Source organism: Anomaloglossus baeobatrachus, chromosome 3, assembly GCF_048569485.1.
Source record: "Anomaloglossus baeobatrachus isolate aAnoBae1 chromosome 3, aAnoBae1.hap1, whole genome shotgun sequence".
In the NCBI taxonomy this organism is placed as follows: Eukaryota; Metazoa; Chordata; class Amphibia; order Anura; family Aromobatidae; genus Anomaloglossus; species Anomaloglossus baeobatrachus.
Window position 1 is genome coordinate 543,045,328 of NC_134355.1, and position 22,651 is coordinate 543,067,978.

The window sequence follows — 22,651 nt, forward strand, 5'->3', positions numbered from 1 at the left end:
TAAAGGTGGTGTCACACACAGCGACAACGACAACGACGTCACTGCTATGTCACCATTTTCTGTGACGTTGCAGCGACGTCCCGTCGCTGTCGCTGTGTGTGACATCCAGCAATGAGCTGGCCCCTGCTGTGAGGTCGCCGCTCGTTGCTGAATGTCCAGCTTCATTTTTTGGTCGTCGCTCTCCCGCTGTGACGCACAGATCGCTGTGTGTGACAGCGAGAGAGCGACGAAATGAAGCGAGCAGGGAGCAGGAGCCGGCATCTGGCAGCTGCGGTAAGCTGTAGCCAAGGTAAACATCAGGTAACCAAGGTGGTTACCCGATATTTACCTTCGTTACCAGCCTCCGCCGCTCTCACGCTGCCAGCGCCGGCTCCTGCTCTGTGCACATGTAGCTGCAGTACACATCGTGTAATTAACCCGATGTGTACTGTAGCTAGGAGAGCAAGGAGCCAGCGCTAAGCAGTGTGCGCGGCTCCCTGCTCTCCACACTGTGACATGTAGCTGCAGTACACATCGGGTTAATTAACCCGATGTGTACTGTAGCTAGGAGAGCAGGGAGCCAGCGCTCAGTGTGCACGGCTCCCTGCTCTCTGCACTGTGACATGTAGCTGCAGTACACATCGGGTTAATTAACCCGATGTGTACTGTAGCTAGGAGAGCAGGGAGCCAGCGCTCAGTGTGCGCGGCTCCCTGCTCTCTGCCCTGTGACATGTAGCTGCAGTATACATCGGGTTAATTAACCCGATGTGTACTGTAGCTAGGAGAGCAGGGAGCCAGCGCTCAGTGTGCACGGCTCCCTGCTCTTTGCACTGTGACATGTAGCTGCAGTACACATCGGGTTAATTAACCCGATGTGTACTGTAGCTAGGAGAGCAAGGAGCCAGCGCTAAGCAGTGTGCGCGGCTCCCTGCTCTCTGCACTGTGACATGTAGCTGCAGTACACATCGGGTTAATTAACCCGATGTGTACTGTAGCTAGGAGAGCAAGGAGCCAGCGCTAAGCAGTGTGCGCGGCTCCCTGCTCTCTGCACTGTGACATGTAGCTGCAGTACACATCGGGTTAATTAACCCGATGTGTACTGTAGCTAGGAGAGCAGGGAGCCAGCGCTCAGTGTGCGTGGCTCCCTGCTCTCTGCACTGTGACATGTAGCTGCAGTACACATCGGGTTAATTAACCCGATGTGTACTGTAGCTAGGAGAGCAAGGAGCCAGCGCTAAGCAGTGTGCGCGGCTCCCTGCTCTCTGCACTGTGACATGTAGCTGCAGTACACATCGGGTTAATTAACCCGATGTGTACTGTAGCTAGGAGAGCAAGGAGCCAGCGCTAAGCAGTGTGCGCGGCTCCCTGCTCTCTGCACTGTGACATGTAGCTGCAGTACACATCGGGTTAATTAACCCGATGTGTACTGTAGCTAGGAGAGCAGGGAGCCAGCGCTCAGTGTGCGTGGCTCCCTGCTCTCTGCACTGTGACATGTAGCTGCAGTACACATCGGGTTAATTAACCCGATGTGTACTGTAGCTAGGAGAGCAGGGAGCCAGCGCTCAGTGTGCGCGGCTCCCTGCTCTCTGCACATGTAGCTGCAGGTTAGATTAGATGAGATCATTACCTGCTGTGACGATCTCCTGCCTCCTGACGTCACCGCGGTTACTGCCTTCTCTGCCCGTCTCGCGGGCGGCCCGAGACTGTCACTAGCAGTGACGTCACGGGCTCTCGCGATACTGCGTAGAACGCGGCGGGCATAGAAGTCAGTGACAGCGCTGACGTCAGGAGAGCAGGAGATCGTTACTGCAGGTAATGATCTCATCTAACCTCCTGATGGCAGCGCTCGGCATCCCCTGCAGTGACCTGGGCTGACCTATTGATGTTTGCTCAGGTCCCTGCACGGCTCTCCCAGCCAATGGGGAACATTTTGTTCTTCATTGACTGGGAGTCTCATTGACTATGGTATGGATCGCTGTGCGACCCCCTTATTGGATTACGCCGGACCCGGATTGGATTGTTCTTGTCAATAAATTGTTGAAAGAGGGAATGTGGGGAGTGTTTTTTCAAATAAAACTTTTTTTGTTGTCTATTTTTTATTTCTTACTGACTGGGTTGGTGATGTCGGGTATCTGATAGACGCCTGACCTCACCAACCCCAGGGCTTGATGCCAGGTGACATTACACATCTGGCATCAACCCCATATATTACCCCGTTTGCCAACGCACCAGGGCAACGGGATGAGTTGGGGCAAAGCGCCAGGATTGGCACATCCAATGGATGCGCCACTTCTGGGGCAGCTGTAGCCTGCTATTTTTAGGCTGGGGAGTGTCCAATAACGGTGGACCTCCCTAGTCTGAGAATACCAGACCACAGCTGTCCGCTTTACCTTGGCTGGTGATGCAATTTGGGGGGGACCCCACGTTTTTTGTTTTAAATTATTTATTTAATTTTAAATAGCGTGGGGTGCCCTCTGTTTTGGATTACCAGCCAAGGTGAAGCTGCCAGCTGTGGTCTGCAGGCTGCAGCCATCTGCTTTACCCTAGCTGGCTACAAAAGATGGGGGGACCTCACGTCGTTTTTTTTTTTAATTATTTATTTATTTATTTGCTAAATACAAGGCTAGGCACCCTTTAGTGCCACATGAAAGGCACTAAAGGGTGCCAGCTTAGAATATGCGGGGGGGGGGGGGGGGTAGGACATTATATTGGTCTTTCTCATCTATTATCTATCCCTCTATCTATCCCTTGATTCATTCATCCATCCCTCTATTTATCCCTCTAGCTATCTGTCTCTATCCCTCTTCAGTGCCTACAAGTAGTATTCAACCCCCTGCAGATTTAGCAGGTTTGATAAGATGCAAATAAGTTAGAGCCTGCAAACTTCAAACAAGAGCAGGATTTATTAACAGATGCATAAATCTTACAAACCAAAAAGTTATGTTGCTCAGTTAAATTTTAATACATTTTCAACATAAAACTGTGGGTCAATTATTATTCAACCCCTAGGTTTAATATTTTGTAGAATAACCCTTGTTTGCAATTACAGCTAATAATCGTCTTTTATAAGACCTGATCAGGCCGGCACAGGTCTCTGGAGTTATCTTGGCCCACTCCTCCATGCAGATCTTCTCCAAGTTATCTAGGTTCTTTGGGTGTCTCATGTGGACTTTAATCTTGAGCTCCTTCCACAAGTTTTCAATTGGGTTAAGGTCAGGAGACTGACTAGGCCACTGCAACACCTTGATTTTTTCCCTCTTGAACCAGGCCTTGGTTTTCTTGGCTGTGTGCTTTGGGTCGTTGTCTTGTCGGAAGATGAAATGACGACCCATCTTAAGATCCTTGATGGAGGAGCGGAGGTTCTTGGCCAAAATCTCCAGGTAGGCCGTGCTATCCATCTTCCCATGGATGCGGACCAGATGGCCAGGCCCCTTGGCTGAGAAACAGCCCCACAGCATGATGCTGCCACCACCATGCTTGACTGTAGGGATGGTATTCTTGGGGTCGTATGCAGTGCCATCCAGTCTCCAAACGTCACGTGTGTGGTTGGCACCAAAGATCTCGATCTTGGTCTCATCAGACCAGAGAACCTTGAACCAGTCTGTCTCAGAGTCCTCCAAGTGATCATGAGCAAACTGTAGACGAGCCTTGACATGACGCTTTGAAAGTAAAGGTACCTTACGGGCTCGTCTGGAACAGAGACCATTGCGGTGGAGTACGTTACTTATAGTATTGACTGAAACCAATGTCCCCACTGCCATGAGATCTTCCCGGAGCTCCTTCCTTGTTGTCCTTGGGTTAGCCTTGACTCTTCGGACAAGCCTGGCCTCGGCATGGGTGGAAACTTTCAAAGGCTGTCCAGGCCATGGAAGGCTAACAGTAGTTCCATAAGCCTTCCACTTCCGGATGATGCTTCCAACAGTGGAGACAGGTAGGCCCAACTCCTTGGAAAGGGTTTTGTACCCCTTGCCAGCCTTGTGACCCTCCACGATCTTGTCTCTGATGGCCTTGGAATGCTCCTTTGTCTTTCCCATGTTGACCAAGTATGAGTGCTGTTCACAAGTTTGGGGAGGGTCTTAATTAGTCAGAAAAGGCTGGAAAAAGAGATAATTAATCCAAACATGTGAAGCTCATTGTTCTTTGTGCCTGAAATACTTCTTAATACTTTAGGGGAACCAAACAGAATTCTGGTGGATTGAGGGGTTGAATAATAAATGACACTCTGAATAAACTTTTCACAATTTAAAAAAAAAAAAAAAAAAGAAATAACATTCTTTTTTGCTGCAGTGCATTTCACACTTCCAGGCTGATCTACAGTCCAAATGTCACAATGCCAAGTTAATTCCGAATGTGTAAACCTGCTAAATCTGCAGGGGGTTGAATACTACTTGTAGGTACTGTATCTATCTAGCTGCTTCCGTTTTTTTGCAGTATGAAAAAAATAGGAAGGTACGCAGATGACACACGGACCATATACAGAACGGAACGGATGCCACACAGTTGCATCCGTGAAAAAACATGACCATTTTTTTTGCAGACCACAAAAACGGGGCAGTCCTGTGAATGTAGCCTAATCAAGAGGCTTATGAGGGTGATGTATTTAATTACAAAAAACTGTTTTTTCTTGGTGTATGTGTTTATTTACTGTCACTTACAGATTACTAAGGGGGGGGGGGTCTCATAGACCCTGACGATTAATATCTGGCTTAGAGGCAGCTGTGGGCTGTGATTAACTTCATATTAGCCTGATTGCCACCGCCCCAGAGCAACCAGGAAGAGCCAGGTAAAGTGCTGGGATTGTCACATCTAATGGATGTGACAATCCTGAGTGGCTGCAGGCTGCTATTTTTAGGCACGGGGCGGCTCAATAAATAGGGGTCTCCCCAGCCTGACAATACCAGCCCCCAGCTTTTGTGGTTTATCATGCCTGGGTACCAAAATTCGGGGGGACTGAATTTCGTTTATTTTTAAATTATTTTTGTAAATCAAGAAAAAAGCCGCATGCAGTTCCTCTTATTTGGATACACAGCCAAGATACGCGCACGGCTGGGGGCTGCATACTGTAGCCATATGCTTTTTCTGTTCTTGGTGTCATAATATGGGAGAAAAACACAGTGAAAAATTTTATGCGTTTTATACCACAATAGTGATCCGCAGAGTTGAATTGCTTTCCCGCTCATCAACCGTCTTGGCGCCCGTGATTGGTTGTAGGCAGATGCTGTCACATACGCTAAGGGTGCGCCTGACTGCAACCAATCACAGGAGACAGGACAGCCGGAGGACGGGGAAAGCAGTGCATATGAATGAGCAGTAATTAGCGGCCCAGCAAGTGAAGGAGAAGCCGCGGGAGCAGTGTACAGCTGCAACGGAGCCTCGGTCAGTATGAAGAGCTTTCTTCTTTTTTTTTTTTTTACTTTACTATTAATTTTCAATTTCACAAGTGCCTGATCCTGATCACACATCCGGAATCCAGGTCCTGGTTCTGCCCAACAATAGCCTCTGATACTCTGAAAAGAGTGCTGTTTACCCCTACGCTGACTGATAGAACGAGTTTTTTCAGTAGCTACTCTGAAAAGATGACGCAAAGTTTCGTGAACCTCCATTTTCAACAACCCACAAAGTACAGTTTCATCAACACAGTATGATAGCCCCGACACAACCCACCACATTTTATAATGGCTCACACACAGTATAATGCGCTTCACATAGACATCCAAATACTATAATGTCCCCCTCATACAGCCCAGCAAACTATATTGTGGCCCCTACACAGATCAAAACAGTATAATGGCTGCCCCACCTAATGATTAAAAAAATTACTCATCTCTCCCCATTCTCCCGCTGCTCCAATCTTCGCAGCAGGTGTCCTGAATGTTCGGCACTGGTCTGCAGAGGGTGCGTTGAAGTGACATCATTGTGCCCTCTGCACTGAGACATCAAAGCTCAGAAGCACAGGGAGAATAATGGAGGAGGGAGCCGTCAGATCATTGCTTTCAATTATATTGGCATTTATCGTTCAGTTGAACGTGCAATACAGGACGGAGGAGGGTCCAGTGCAGACCCTGGAACTGGCCCCCTGACTCACAGGTCCCTTAGTAGCAACGTGGTCTGCCGCCATGAGCGGTACACAACTGTATATATCTTTCAATTTTAAATAAATATTATTTATATATATATATATATATATATATATATAAAATCTAATATATAAAGCTGAGTGTGTGTGTGTGTGTGTGTGTGTGAGTCCGCTAAAGATCTCATTTACAATAACGTTTTTTTGCACAGATGACCCATGTGACCCAGGGAACGTCGTAGACTACGGTTTCACAGGAAAATTTAACCCTGCGCTTTACAGTTACTCTCCAAAAAACATGACTCCATTAAAGTGAATGGAGCCTGGAACTACAGTTTATTAATCTCAGCTGTGATTGGTTACTATAGTAACAAAGGACAGTGTTAGTATAAGAGGTAATAAGATGTCAGTGGGGAGACGGATAGAGAGAGACAGACAGGGAAGGAAAAGAGACGGAAAGCTAGAGACAGACAGAGACAGACGGTGAACGAGACAGACGGTGAACGAGACAGTGTGGAAATGAAAGCCACCTCACAGACCTGCATCATGCTAGTAGTGACATAGGCATGCTGTGATGTATGACAGCATGACCAAAATATCATGTAGCCCAAGAAAAGAAATAGTGGTCAAGATTTTTCACAAAAATCTGCAGTTAGGGTATGTGCGCACGTGTGCGTATTACATGCAGTCACGCTGCGTTCTGCACCGCAGCGTAACTGCATGCGTCCTGCGTCCCCTGCACAATCTATGGAGATTGTGCAGGGGCCGTGCGCATGTGGCATGTTAGAACGCAGCGATTCGGCTGCTTGCCGAATTGCTGCGTTCTAAGAAGTGACATGTCACTTCTTTCCTGCGTTCTGCATGCTGTCTATAGGGAGAGGCAGCATGCAGAGCGCACGAATCTGCCGGCACCATGCGCTTCAGAACGCAGCTTTTCAGCTGCGCTCTGAAGCGCACATTTACGGTGCGGTGCAGAGCGCACACGTGCACACATAGCCTAACTATATTTTATTGTAGATGATGATGATTATTATTATTATCGCACTATTTCTTGCTTGCTGCTACACAGTGTAGATATGGGAATCCTCACATCACATGCAGCAGACACAGTTGTCGACAGTCAGAATGAATGGTCATGTGACCACTCGTATGCAATCTGCACACTCTACATTCGGAGCCCAATGTGTCAATTCATATAGTGACACATAGAGGGATAAGCCTGGAGAATCTATGTGCATATATATATATATATATATATATATATATATATATATATACATATAACTATATGACACAAACCACGCACACACACACATGTACCATACATACATGGCGTATATATCTACTATATCTATATACAGTCTGCCTTAGGCCCGTTTCACACGTCAGTGAAAAACAGTGATGTTTTTCACTGGCGTGTAACACACACACATGTCCCTGTGTGTGCCGTGATTCACGGCACACGTGGGTTGTCTAAGTGCAATCCGGGCTCCGTTCTCCGTGGCCCGTGATTGCACTTAGTAATCAACAAACCTGCGCCCGCTCCCGCTCTCCATGGTGCTGAATCCTCCCGCGGTGCAGCATCCGGCCGGCGCTGACCCCCGCAGCAGCTGCTTCCGGGTCGGCTGTGTCGCGCATCATGAATATGCGCGACAATAATGAGCTGGCTCAGAAGCAGCAGGCTGCACGGGCTGCAGAGGACATCGCTGGAGCCGGGTGAGTAAAAATGTTTTTTATTTTATTTTAAAAGCACGTTTTTTTTCTGGCACGTGTTTCATGGACCACACCACTGCGTGGTCCGTGACACATCAGTGATGCCAGAAAAAAATGGACATGTCTCCGTGCGGCAATCACGGACACGCGGGTACGCCGCACGGAGACACGTGCAGTGAAAAATCACTGACGTGTGAGCAGACCCATTCATTATAATGGGTCTACGTATGTTAGTGATTCTGGTACGTTTAAAAAAAGCACAAACGTCCCAGAATCACTGACGTGTGAAGGGGCCTTACACAGTATTCATTTATCTATAAGGGGTGAGGAACATGTAACAACTCTTTCTGTTACCATTGTGGATGGGATGTGAGCTGATTGCTGAGTCACAGATGAGAGAAGCTGGATCTCTGCTCTGTCACATGCTGAGAGGTCAGGTGCTGGGCAGAATACTGACAGCCATTGAATGTGCAGAGGGAGGACAGGGGGCGTTTCTGGACACTGAGGCCGGGCAGGGGGCGTTTCTGGACAGTGAGGCTGGGCAGGGGGCGTTTCTGGACAGTGAGGCTGGGTGGTGCCAGCTCTGACTGAGGTTTGGCAACCAAGAATACAGGAAATTGTCATGTTTGTTGGAGCTGAATGTAAACAAGGAGCTGCAGAGAATAAAGGGTGAATTCAAGAGGAACAAAAGTTAGAAAACTAAAAATAACAATGTAGGGGTGATTTATATGACAATACAGCACAGATTAGCTTACAATTTTTTTTGGAGTGTATGTCGGATAACTCCTTTAATTGACACCCACCAGGGCCACGGAGCTGGGCCCCGCCACCACTGACGACCCCCGGACTAGTCCGGCCCGGCACCGGGTGTCCCATAGCCCTGGGGTGGGCGAGTCATATCCGCAAGAGAAATTGACATGTTGTGGATTTGAAACACGCACAGCAGGTCAGATTACACAGAGTAAAAAAGAAGCGCAGTCGGCAGGAGATATAAATCCCATCCACACTTAGCAAATCTGTAAGACGCTGCATTTTTTACACAGTAAAAACACGCAGAGTCAAAATTATTCACACCCCAGGAACTTATGAACATTATTTCATGCTACACCCACAAACCTAAATGTATTTTATTAGGCATTTATGTGATATAACAACAATAAGTTGCAAATATTTGTGAAGTGGAAAGGAAATGATACAACGTATTTTAAATATTTTAAAAATATAAATCTGGAAATTGTGACATGCATTTGTATTCATCCCCGCTATGTCAATACTTTATAGGACCACCTTGTGCTGCAATTATTGCTATAAGTCTGTGGGGGATGTCTCTTTCAGCTTTATACATCTAGAAGCTGAAATATTTCCACATTCCTCTTTGCAAAATATCTCTAGCTCAGTGAGATTGGATGGAGACTTCTGAACAGCAGTTTTCAAGTTTTGCCACAGATTCCTAATGGGGTTTAGGTTTGGACTGTGACTGGGCCATTCACACACGAATGTGCTTTGATCTGAACAATTCCATTGTAGCTCTGGAAGTATGTTTAGAGTTGTTATCCTGCTGTCCTCAGCCTCAAGTTTTTTGTAGCCTCTAACAGATTTTCCTCCAGTATTGCCCTGCATTTAGCTCCATCCATCTTCCCATGAACTCTGACCAGCTCTCCTGTTCCTGCTGCAGGAAAGCATCCCCACAGTATGCTACTGCCACTAACATGTTTGATGGTGGGGATGATGTTTTCAGGGTGATGCTCAGTGTTAGCATTCCGCCACACACAGAAATTTCCATTTAGCCCAAAAGTTCTAATTTGGTTGCATCTGACCAGCGCACCTTCTTTCTCATGCTAACTGTGTCCACTACATGGGCTTTTATAAACTGCAAACAGGACTTCTTATGTCTTACTTTCAAAATTGTATTTCTTCTTGCCATTCTTCCATAAAGGCCAGACTCAATTTACTAATTAATTTTTATTTAAGCATAAACTACAGAGGGCTGAATACAAATGCACGTCACAATTTTCGGTTTTATATTTTTTAAGTATTTCCTTTACACTTCAGAAATACTTGCCACTTAGAGTTGCTATATCCCATAAAATCCCAATAATATCCATTAGGCCATGTGCGCACATTGCATTCTATTCCGCAGCGTGTAAGTCACTGCCTGTGCATCTCAGAACGCAGCCGAAAAAGCTGCGTTCTGAGACGCATTCGGCAGAACGCAACGTGCACACATTCCTGGAGAATTCATGCATTCTGAATGCTTTCTCTGCCATAGACAGAGTGGGAAAAGCACCCAGAACGCACATTTTTCACAGTGCGGTCCCACTTGGCTCTGCAGCATCCCCATAGACTTGCAGCAGAGCCGAGTGGGACCGCACTGTCAAAAAGAGCATGGCTGGCTGCGAGACAGTGTCGCACGATCAGAATGAACTTGGATGAACTTTACCCTACTTCATTGTGATCGCGCGGCTCTGTGTGTGTGCCACGGCTTGATTTGCGGCCACACGTGAAGGACTCACCTGTGATCACAAATCCCCTGAGTGACTGCAGTGAGCCACGCGATCAGCTGTGCTCTCACTCAGGTTACTCGCGGCCACAGCTGCAGTCCTCCACCTGAGAGCAGTGTCCGCGAGTAACCTCAGTGACAGTATAGCTGATTGCACGACTCACTTCCGTTGCTGCATGGAGCTCACAGGAGCGGCGGTGTTCTACGGCTGCTCCTGTCAGCTGTAGCAGAGCTGAAATCATCATGGGACCTTGCGTGGATTACGTCGGACCTGGAGTTGTTTTTGAGGGGTTAATAAAGTGGTGAAAGAGGGGTTTTTTTGTCTTTCAGTCCAAATAAAGGATTTGTTGGATGTGTGTGTTTATTTTCTTTAACTTACAGGTTAATAATGGAAGGTATCTCGGGGAGACGCCTGTCATGATTAACCTAGAACTTAGTGGCAGCTATGGGCTGCTGCCATTAACTCCTTATTACCCCGTTTGCCACCGCACTAGGGCAATTCGGGATGAGCCGGGTAAAGTCCCGGGACTTTCGCATCTAATGGATGCGGCAATTCCGGGCAGCTGCTGGCTGATATTGTTAGGCTGGGGGGCTCCCAATAACGTGGAGCTCCCCATCTTGAGAATACCAACCTTCAGCCGTGTGGCTTTACCCTGGCTGGTATCCAAATTGGTGCGACCGCACGTCGTTTATTTTTCAATTACTTATTTATTTTTTTACTGCTCGATATAGACACGCCCACCGGCGGCTGTGATTGGTTGCAGTGAGATAGCGGTCACTCACTGTGGGGGAGTGTGACTGCAACTAATCATAGGCATCCGTGGGCAGGGGAAGCAGGAAATACGTCATGGATTAATATGCAGCCGACATTTTCAAAAGAGAAGCCGCCACAGTGTGAACGCTGTGCAGCGCCGCGCCCGTGATCGTGGATCGATGAGTATGAGAGAGGGGGTGGGAGGGAGAGACCGACATGGACAGAGAGAAAGATAGAGACATAGAGAGAGAGAGAGAGAGACTGACCGACAGACCAACCGACAGAGAGAGAAACACGAAATACCTGCCTTTGGTATGTTAAAAAAACATGCGGATCGCAACAATAATGCAATGCAAATGCACTGCTCAACATTTTGGCAGGGTTTTTCTACAACTCATTGATTTCAATCGGTGTAGAACGCTGCCAAAATGGCAAAAACAATTGACATGTTGCTTCTTCAAACGCAGAGATTTTGACAAATTTTACGTACCTAAAACGCTGCGTTTTTAAAAGCATTGTGTGCTCAAGAAAGCCCTACTTTCCATAGACTATGCCTGGAAATCAAAACGCATGCAATTTGGCATGAAAACGCTGCAGCTCAAAACGCTGTGGAAACGCAGGAAAAAACGTAACGTGCGCACACAGCCTTAATGTTTGTGAGTGTAACATGTAAAAGTTCACAGGGTGTGAACGCTTTTGCAAGGCACTGGACATGGTCATATATCGGAAGATAACCCACAGATCCCTTGTCGTTCAAGGCACTGTAGAGGAGAAGCTCACAAATCTGGAGAGATGGAGAATGTACATTATTTCCATTTACGCTTTGGGATAGTATAACCACAATCACCCATCAGATTGCTCTTCTCATAAAGTAATTCTCCAAGTCTACTCAAAGGCTCCTTCCAACTTCCCCTTCTGTATTCTCAAATATTCACAGTGATATGCAGTCACTGAATATGTCTCATGTACATATAATCCTGACTACCACAAAACTGATTAATTTAAGACTATGCACCAATTAGTGATATTGAGTGTAAACTGGTTTGCATCATCTTGTATGATTCACGTTTCACCTGACATTCCTCTTCCTGTCTTACATTATACGTTGTGGTACTAATCTGGGCACAGATTAGATTAAGTGTCACAATTACTTTTTATATACGATATTACCTATGACTCAGTTAACCCTTACCTCTTCATATCAATATCGCTGCCTCGCTGAGCACAGTACACATTACTAAGCAGTTCTTCTGTGGGTACAGGAACAATTGCACTGTCCGCACAAAACCAGCTCGCGTCTGCTATGCAGCGTTTCAGGACCTCAGTAACAGTATGGATGTAATCTGCTTTGTTATGACCCATAACTGCATGACAAAATTATGTAAAAATTAGGCAATATTATAGGTAGTAGCACGAAAAATAAAGCCATATTAGTCTGACACATTGATTCCTATTAATAATAGATGTAATTGTTCAATCGTAGTGGAACAAATACAATGAAAACAATAGGTCAGGCTGAATATTATATAAGCCCCAAACACTATAAAAATATTTCCAATTTTCCCTCAGATTAGTGGAGGTAAGACCAGGGAAACCACATGTAGCTTAGTATCTGCGCCACATTCATTATCAGAAGTGCAGATTATGCTCCACTGAGTCCAACAAATATAGGGAAAACAATCTTTCATGTTTGCAAAGCTATTGTGATATTGATACTGAATATTAACAATCAGGAGCTGTGTTCGGTATGGGAATGACCTAGCGCAAAAAGACCTGAACTAACAGCATCATATATGCAACCTAAGAGTCATAAATGACCCGATGTGGATAGCTTAGGACTTGAGACCCATAATCAGGCCGCAAAATCCCATTGTAATATGGATCAGAAAATATAGCCGCTATAAGGTCGTGTGAATTACACCTAGGCCTGTATCTAGCCAGTGCCTGATATCCTAATGAATGCTATTTACTTTATTGCATGAATATACCTAACTCACCTTAAATGACTGGAGCACATCTAGTTTTGGAAATGAGAAAGATTCATATGTTAGGCTGTCACCATTTCACTATTTGTAGAGTATGTTCCCTTAGGGTATATATGCAGATGATTTTTTTTTTCAGCGGATTTGCAAGCTAAAAGCCTGTTACACATTACCATTATTTCCCATTATATTTCACAAATAGTTATGAGCATGCTGCAAAGCAAAGCTGCAGAGTAAATGGACCAGCGCTGCCCACTTAACATGCACCGAATGTTTATTTACAATGTGGACGTCACAGCAGATTTCACCCTCTGTCGTGCAAATTTCCTGAGACTATTTCACTGCTGATGTTCTGCTGTGCAAAAGTCCTTTGTGAATGTAATTCCTTCCATCTCCATCCTCTATCAAGCCAAATGTGAATTCAGTGACGGTAAGGAAGCAGGGACAGTGAACCTGAGCGGTCACTCAAGCTTTGAGTCACTAGGCTAATCCCTGTCCTCGGGATTAGTTCTGAAGGTGGAGATGCCTGAGTTTCGTACCTTGCTATACTTCTGAATGCGACTCACCCAAATGTCCCCCCTTACCCAAGGAAGTAAAGGAGCAAACGAGCAATGAAACACAGGCAATTCTGGCAAGGCAACAGGTATGAAAGGGCTCCAAGATCTTCTCCAGTTGGACGTTGAGCTGCTGCTAAAAGAATCGAGCTCCTCCACTGCGGTCAGAAATAGATTCTATATCCGGCATGGAGTGAAGCCAAGGGCAAGTAGTTATAGCAGAAAGGAGAAAAAAAAATCACAGGCTGCAGCTGAACTGAAGGTTAAGATAATACTCAACCAGCAGGGAAAGGGTGCTTATCCCCTTCAGCACAGAAGGAAAAGTACATATGCAGGAAAACAGTCAAGTGAGCTGTACAGAAGGACTGCAATTGATTGAGATGCTGAGACCTCCAGACGCCAGGTCCTCCAGAGGTGACATCAGAACATGGCACACATGACACCAGCACTGTCAATCTAAAAAGAGTGTGGAAATTGAAGGAAAACAAGTATGTGGGAAGATGCACTTATAGGCTTGGCCCTGCCATGTTCCACTGAGTGTCTGTGCTTGGTTTGAACAGTCATTTTGTGCAGACAGTCCATTTAATGCCTGCAGACAAGAAGGCTAGTATAAGCCACATCAAGTCACTTATCTGGGCCATTGCTTTTTGTACATATAAATATAGACAGAGGATATATTTACCTATGACCTACCTTTCATAGAGATACTTTCCAACATATTTAAAGCCATGAGGACAATAATTCCTTGACTGTTGGGTGGGATTTCCCAAACTCTTACACTCTAGTGAAATGTAAAGAAAGAAAAAAAAGAAGTAAATATTACAAAATGGAATTACAATAATTAGACAGATAGATATACTAAACAGGTCACACAGTGAAAACTAAGAGGACTGAATAATGTAGTCATGGTATTCCAATTAAAATGGATATTGGCTTAGTACCATGTTATCTACAAGGTGTTGTTCATCAGGGTCCATTACAGCCCCATGCAGTTGTAGTGTAAGTCACTTTTATCTCTTTCCTATGACAAATCTGTAAAATCTTTCCATACAAAAACCATATATAAGCCAGTATGTAAGAATATCTCTATGTGACATTTACTCCTTTAACAATTCTAATATATTGCTATAAAGCTAGGTTTTCCAGTAAGAAATATCGTGTGAAGATTTGTTATTATGTCGTTGTCATTTCTGATGACTACAACATTCTTCCTGTGATATTTTATCTTTATGGTAGTTTTCTGATAATCTATACTATCAGAGAATAGAATACCCCTATAGATTAGAACAAACATGGCTGTAATACATTCTAAGGCTATGTGCGCACCGTGCGTACTAGCCGTGCAGAAATTTCTGCAGCGATCTGAAGAGCACATGTGCGCTTTAGATCGCTGCAGAAATGTCCGTAGTGAGCGCCGATTCCATGCGCTCTGCCTGCAGCTCCTGCCATAGACAGAGCAGGAGCTGCCGGCAAAGCGCAGGAAAGAAGTGACATGTCACTTCTTTTTACGCAGCGCTTCGGCAGTAGTCGAAGCGCTGCGCTCTTAAACGCCACGTGCGCACGGCCCCTGCACAGTCTCCATAGACTGTGCAGGGGACGCAGGACGCATGCAGTTACGCTGCGCTACAAAGCGCAGCGTAACTGCATGTATTTGCGCAACGTGCGCACATAGCCTAAAGGTCTATAGATAACAGTATGAGAATTCTCGTTTTAAAGATATTTTTATCCATACTCTGTCACCATATAGTGTGATAGTGTCTCGGTAAATCAATCACCTCTGAAAGCTAAAGTAACAAGAATACAAGAGGTACAAGAAAATAAAATAAATAGTTTGCTAATAGCGTAAAATGGTTCTGAACATATTCTTACCCAGACATGTAATGATGCTTCCACAATCATTGAGAAAAACCTTTTCTTGGTTATTACACTACAGTTCAAAAGTTTAGGGTTGCTTAGATATTTCTTTATTTTTGAAAGAAAAGCACTTTTCTTTTTTTTTTTTTCTTCAATGAAGCTAACATTAAATTAAACAGAAATACACTCTATACATTGTTAATGTGGTAAATGACTATTGTAGCTGCAAATGTCTGGTTTTTAATGCAATATCTACATAGGTGTGTAGAAGCCCATTTACGACAACCACCACTCCAGTGTTCTAATGGTACATTGTGTTTGTAAACTGTGTTAGAAGGCTTATGGTTGTTTAGAAAACAAATCCCTTGAAAACCCATGTGCAAGTATGTTAATGTGACACCCCTGAGGCTCTGGTCGCCACAGAGTACTGCACCTCAGTTAAGGTGTGGTATCCATCTCAGGTAAGGGTGGCTAACCATCGGTGTCACCATATTTCATCTCACATACAGTCAGGTGCTTCCCACTGGGGAGCTGTCTTGGGGCAGATGTAGGGTGGCCATATAGAGTCACGGGACTTTCCAGTCGCTAGGGCAACCGCCGGGGGTGGGCACCATTGGGGTAGAATTAGGCGCAATGCACTCACACAAAGCAGATGAGTCGGGACCATAGTTCTGACAAGACACCCTTGGAACTCTTCGATCTACACAGGGCCTAGGGCTTGGAGCGGGAGCTCAGCCGGGGTTCCATACTCGCATTGCCGACCGGTGCTTTGGGCGCCAATGGCCATTATCTCCCTCGTCATACACCCGGGGCCTGCTCCACCTGTGGGGAGCGACACCATCCCAGCTGCCATAACACCTGCCCCGGTGAGGAATTCTGCAGCGGCAGCTACTCCCTGGTCAGGTACCACAGGTGGCATCACAACAAACTTTCCCAATCCCCCCGCTTTCCCTTCCTTTTACTGCACGCCTCGCAGCAACGGAACCGGGCAAGGCCACCCGTGACACCGCCTGACCCGACCCGCAACAACCCGGCAACGAATAGGTTAACCACCTGCCCAGTGGGGTACTGCAGTAGTACAGCTGAAAACAGTTTTGCTGATTAGAGAAGCTGTGAAACTGGCCTTCCTTTCAGCTAGTTGAAAATCTGGAGCATTACATTTGTTATTGGTTCCATTAAACTCTCAAAATGGCCAGAAAAAGAAACTCGATAGTATATTCTTGTTCTTAGAAATGAAGGATATTCCATGCGAGAAATTGCCAAGAAACTGAAGATTTCCTACAACGGCGTGTACTACTCCTTTCAGAGGAGAGCACAAACAGGCTCTAACCAAAGTAAAAAGAGAAGTGGAGGCCCCGCTGCACAACTGAGCAAAAAGACAAGTACATTAGAGTCTCTAGTTTGAGATATTGACGCCTCACAGGTCCTCAACTGGCAGCTTCATTAAATAGTACCCGCAAAACGCCAGTATCAATGTCTACAGTGAAGAGGTGACTCCGGGATGCTGGCCTTCAAAGCAGAGTGGCAAAGAAAAAGCCATATCTGAGACTGGCTAATAAAAGGAAAAGTTTAATATGGGCAAAAGAACACAGACATTGGACAGAGGAAGATTGGAAAAAAGTGTTATGAACAGACGAATCAAAGTTTGAGGTGTTTGGATCACACAGAAGAACATTTGTGAGATACAGAACAACTAAAAAGATGCTGGAAGAGTGCCTGACGCCATCTGTCAAGCATTGTGGAGGTAATGTGATGGTCTGGGGTTGCTTCGGTGCTGGTGAAGTGGGAGATTTGTTGTCACGCGTATGGACCGCTACCCAGGGACAGGGGCTTCTCTGACTCTGTAAACTAGAGAACCCTTACTTTCCCTCAAGCCACGGGTACACTTGAAGGTAGGGAGGCGTGACCCTCTGACCTGTCCTTGTCTCCTACACGGACTCTGGTCTAGAGACCTGTTCAATGGGTCAACTCCAGGGAACGGCAGAAAAAAAATGAAATAAAGAAAAACAACAAAATAATGTCGCTTCTGCAAACTTCACCTAGTTTGCAGAAGGCTACAGGAACTAGCATATAACACGACCAAACACACAGGCTGTCTCCATCAACTGTGGAGAGAAAATAACCAGCACTGTGTGAAGGATGCAGACTTGCAAAAGAAGCATTAACCCCTCAGGTGCTAAAAGGAAAAAACGTCCAATTAAATGAGGGCGTGTCTCGCTGGAAAGAAACCAGCCTGACAGTATTCCCCCCTATAATGAGTAATGAGTGGTCACCTGACACTCAAGATCAGGCACAACCACCCGACCAAGAAGGGGAGGACTAGAGAGGACCAGAAGAAAATGGAGACTCTGAAGAGACAAAAACCTTCGGGAGACCGGAAAAACCGCACGGGAACCAAGCATAGGGGGCAACTCCAACCGGACCGTTGGGGGGCACAACACATCACCCACACAATATGGACACAGAAACCCCGAGCCAACCTCCCCAACCTGACCACGCCACTGGATGGCACTAGCGGGCAGCCACACACAGTTACCCATATTCAGGGCTGGACCTGTCCGTTTAATAGTACGGCCACGGTGTCTGCAACGGCACATACGACTCACAGACACAATACTCACAGGCATCCCCATAAACTCACTACCCGGAAGTGAAGGAGCACCAGAGGAGAAAGTTAGGGGCACTTTGCACACTACAACATCGCAGCTGGGATGTCGGTGGGATCAAATCGAAAGTGACGCACGTCCGGCGTCGCAGTCGATATCGCAGTGTGTAAATCCTTTTTGATACGATTAAGGAGCGCAAAAACGTCCAAATCGTATCATCGGTGTAGCGTCAGTCATTTCCACAATTTCGGAAGGACCGATGTTATGATGTTGTTCCTCTTTCCTGCAGCAGCACACATCGCTGTGTGTGAAGCCGCAGGAGCGAGGAACATCTACCTGCGGCTCACGCCGGCTATGCGGAAGGACGGAGGTAGGCGGGATCTTTACGTCCCGCTCATGTCCGCCCCTCCGCTTCTATTGGCCGCCTGCCGTGTGACGTCGCTATGACGCCGCACGACCCACCCCCTTAATAAGAAGGCAGTTCGCCGGCCAGAGAGACGTCGCAGGGCAGGTGAGTGCATGTGAAGCTGCCGTAGCGATAATGTTCGCTACGGCAGCTATCACCATGATATCACAGCTGCGACGGGGGCGGGGACTATCGCGCTCGGCATCGCAAGCATCGGCTTGCGATGTCGTAGTGTGCAAAGTGCCCCTTACACTCAGGCCACCCACCTCCCTTGGACCTGAGGGAGACGAATCCACCATAGACGCAAAGGAGCAAGGCGCACCAGGGAAACTTGTCATAGGGACCGTACACTCAGGCAGGCGGACAGGAGCCTGAGGGAATCTTACCCCCTCTGTGTCCCGGAGGGGAAGCAGCCGGGAGAGAGGGAAAGATGGAGGGCAAACACACTCCTTGGATGCCATCCTCCACACGACCAGGAGGGGGTGGTCTTCCAGCCAGGGGAACACTAGGCAAAACCGGCCTGGGAACCGCACTGTCGGGGAGGCGGACCTTACTCCGAGAAGTGGGATCACCAACCCTACTCCGCCCCGGTGGGGAATGAACCGGGAGAGAGGGAAGCACGGAGGACAAATGGATGCCCTGGTTGCTACCTCCCACACGACCAGGGGGACACGTCTCTCTAGATGGTAACAGAGCGGAGATGGCAGGACATGACCCGATGTAATGCCCACTGCTCCCACAGAAGAAACAACCTCCAGACCTATGCTGGACTAAAGGTGGAGTACGAGAGGACATCCCCCTCAACTGTATGGGTTCGTCCTCCTCCACCTGCGGGGCCTCCTCCATAGGGAGTACAGGGAGCAGGGAAGGGGTCCGATGCTCCCTAAAGCGCCTGTCGATCCAAATGGCAGGCGACATGGCTGCTTCCAAAGACTCAGGGACGGAGTACTGCGCCATGGAGTCCAGGAGCCTACCAGACAACCCACGGCAGAAATAACTCCTCAACGCTGGGTCATTCCAGTGGGTGTCTGTGGCCCATCTCCGGAACTCTGAGCAGTACTCCTCCGCTGGTCGCACTCCCTGGTGGAGTTGGTGGAGCTTAGACTCCACCAAAGAGACGCCCTCCGGATTGCCATACACCAACCCCAGAGCCATGAAAAACTCCTCTACCATCCGCAAAGTCGGGGAATCGGCTGGCAGAGAGAGAGCCCAGGCTTGGGGATCCCCTTGCAACAGGGAGATTATCACCCCAACCTGCTGGGCTTCACTCCCTGACGATCGGGGACGGAGTCTAAAATACAATTTACAAGACTCCCAAAACACGAAAAAATTTGTCCCGACCCCCCGAAAACCTGTCAGGGAGTGCCATCTGGGGCTCGACTACTAAGTGCCCTGAGATGAGCTGCATTTGCTGCACAAATGCTGTGCGCAGGGAGATCACCACCAGCACAAGGTCAGCAAAAGCAGGTGTAGCAGGATCTATAATGGAACCAAGGAAAAAAAATGGTGGGCTGGTTATTATGTCACGCGTATAGACCGCTATTTAGGGCCAGGGGCTGCTCTGACCCTGTAAGCTGAAGAACCCTGACTTGCCCTCAAGCCACGGGTACACTTGAAGATAGCGGGGCGTGACCCTCCGACCTGTCCTTGTCTCCTACACGTACCCTGGTCTAGAGACCCCCTACCTGTTCAACGGGACAACTCCAAGGAACAGCACAAAAAAATAAAATAAAGAAAAACAACAAAATAATGTAGCTTCTGCAAACTTCACCTAGTCTGCAGAAGGCTAAAGGAACTAGCATATAACACGACCAAACAGACAGGCTGTCTCTATCAACTGTGGAGCGAAAATAACCAGCACTGTGTGAAGGATGCTGGAACCTTTTAGGCTATGTGCCCACGCTGCGGAAAATGCACGGATTTTGCCGCGGATTTCTCGCGGAAAAGCCGCGGATTTCCCGAAAATCTGCAGCTCAGGCACTTCCCAGCCATTTCTATGGCATTTTGGAAATGCTGTGCCCACGCTGCGGATTTTTCCGCAGCGGATTTCGTGCGGATTTTGATCCGGAAAAATCTGCAACATGTCAATTATTGTTGCGGATTTTCATCCGGATTTTGGCTTTAAAATTGGGGAAAAAAAAAAAATCCGCACCAAAATCCGCATCAAATCCGCGGCAATTCCGCGGTAAATCCGCGGCAAATCCGCACCCTTGAAAAGGTGTGGATTTTGCGGGAAAGCTGCGGATTTTGATGCAGAAAAATCCGCAGCTACATTCTCCCGTGGACACATAGCCTTAAAGTTCCAGCCTAATGAATAACTTAGAGCACCTGAGGGAATGCCTCTAAGCAGACTTGCAAGAGAAGCATTAACCCCTCAGATGCTAAAAGGAAAAAACATCCAATTAAATGAGGACGAGTCTCACTGGAAAGAAACCAGAGTGACATTTGTACAAGGTAAAAGGGATTTTGAATAAGGAAGGCTACCACTCCATTTTGCAATGCAATGCCATACTGTTGTGAATGTCATCCGAGTGGGTGCTGGCTTGGAGCTCCCTCTGGTGGCCAGGAATGATAATGAAGCAGAGTCTGAATCTGTGACTCAAACAGGTGTTGGTATTAATTGGGAATCCAGGAAATTCTATTGCTGACCAGCCTGGTGTATATAAGAGAGCAGTTCTTGCTTAGCTGCCGCCGGTGATAAATGTTTCCTTCCGACTATGAAGATGGCTTGAAGTTTGTCCTTCAGTTTCCTCAACTTACCTGCGCCAGAATTCACTCCAGATAAGTCTTCAGGTTATCTTTGCCTAATTGCTGGTTTTGCACCTAATGGGTGTTTCTGGGGTTTTTCTCCATTTTGTTCTGGGTTTGTTTTCTTGTATGTGAGGATCTGGCTCCCTGCTACTTTGGGAGGGCAGTTCCTTCAGCAAGATAGGGAGTTTCTCCCTGTTCTGATTTGGATTATTTGCACTTTATATTATTTGTTCTGTGATTTTGTTTCTTCTCATTATATCTGCAGTTCTTTTTAAAGTGTCTGGCACAAGAGTACCTGATATAGTGGAGGAAAGACCATGTGGTCTTAGGGCCTTTTTTCTATCAGGAGTTTGGTATTTTTTGCAGGGCTTTTTGCTGGCCGCAATCAGTTATCTTTCCTCTCCTGTTGTATCTAGTAATTCGGGCCTCACCTTTGCTAATCTATATTTTCTGTGTATTGTGTTTTCTTACATCACCGTCGTTACATGTTGGGGGCTTGCTATTCCTTTGGGGACTGCTCCGAGGCAAGTTAGGATTCCTCATTTCTATCTTTGAGGTGTAGCAAGTTTCTCCGTCAGTGACAAGGAGTTTAGGTGTCAGGTTTCCAGGTTTTCCAGTTCTCTTTTGAATGAGCTTGCCCTCAGTTAACATGGAGTTTAAGGTTCTGTTGCCCTACTTCCTGTCCAGCTGCTTAAAAGGCCGCCTCTCAGCCCAGTCCAGTGCCTGAGTATACTGCTTGCTGTGTGCTCCTGCTTTGCTGTTTCTACTTCCTGATTGCCTTGGATTCTCCTGGAAATCTACCGACCGACTCTGGACCATACCCGGTTTTCGTCAAGCTGTGCCCAGACTCCGTCTGCCGTCTTGATCAGCACTCTGCCCGGTTCGTAACCACTCTGGACAATCATCCCGTACGGACACTCCTGGACTATACCACTTGCCCCTTGTGTACCGGCTGCTGCGCATTTAGGCCTTCCGGGGTTGATTGCCGGACAGTCCCTGTCCAGGGGTTCGCTCTGGTGGTCTCCCTGGGGGAGTCCGGTGCGTGGCCCCGGGAATCCCCTTCACTCCGTTGCGTAAAAGTGTTTTGTGTGTTTGTTTTACTGTGTTTATTCCCGTTGTGTATCTACCGTGTGTACATATTATATAACATCTTGTACCAAGAACTCGTCTCTGTTGTCATTGCCCTACGCTATCGAAATCCTCAGAACATACAGTAGTATTACATTATACTCAGGCCATAAGAGGATTTCGCTGGGGCAATGACTGAGACACGAGTAGATCAGCTCTTTTCCATGATCAACTCCTTGCAGCAGGAGATGGAGGCGGTGCAAACTAAACTCAGAGATGTGGAGGCACAGCTGGGCCATGATCACCAGGTACTGGGTCCGGCTATTCAGGATTTGCAAGTCAGAGTGGAGGCTCAGGAAGCCGTCCCCACTACGTCCGTATCAGCTGCCGGTATGCCTAGGTTACCCCCAT

At 47.0% G+C, this 22,651-nt stretch overlaps 1 protein-coding gene across 2 annotated transcripts in view; it reads right to left on the minus strand.

Annotated features, from left to right (window-relative positions):
• The window catches only part of LOC142296799 (glutathione hydrolase-like YwrD proenzyme), a 136,657-nt gene that overhangs the window by 44,906 nt on the left and 69,100 nt on the right, over positions 1-22,651 (minus strand). For both annotated transcript variants that reach the window (XM_075340808.1, XM_075340809.1), the window contains exons 7-8: positions 14,249-14,336; positions 12,212-12,383 (exon numbers count right to left, since the gene is read on the minus strand). In XM_075340808.1, coding sequence (XP_075196923.1) covers positions 12,212-12,383; positions 14,249-14,336 — 260 coding nt within the window. The remainder of the gene's footprint in view (positions 1-12,211; positions 12,384-14,248; positions 14,337-22,651) is intronic.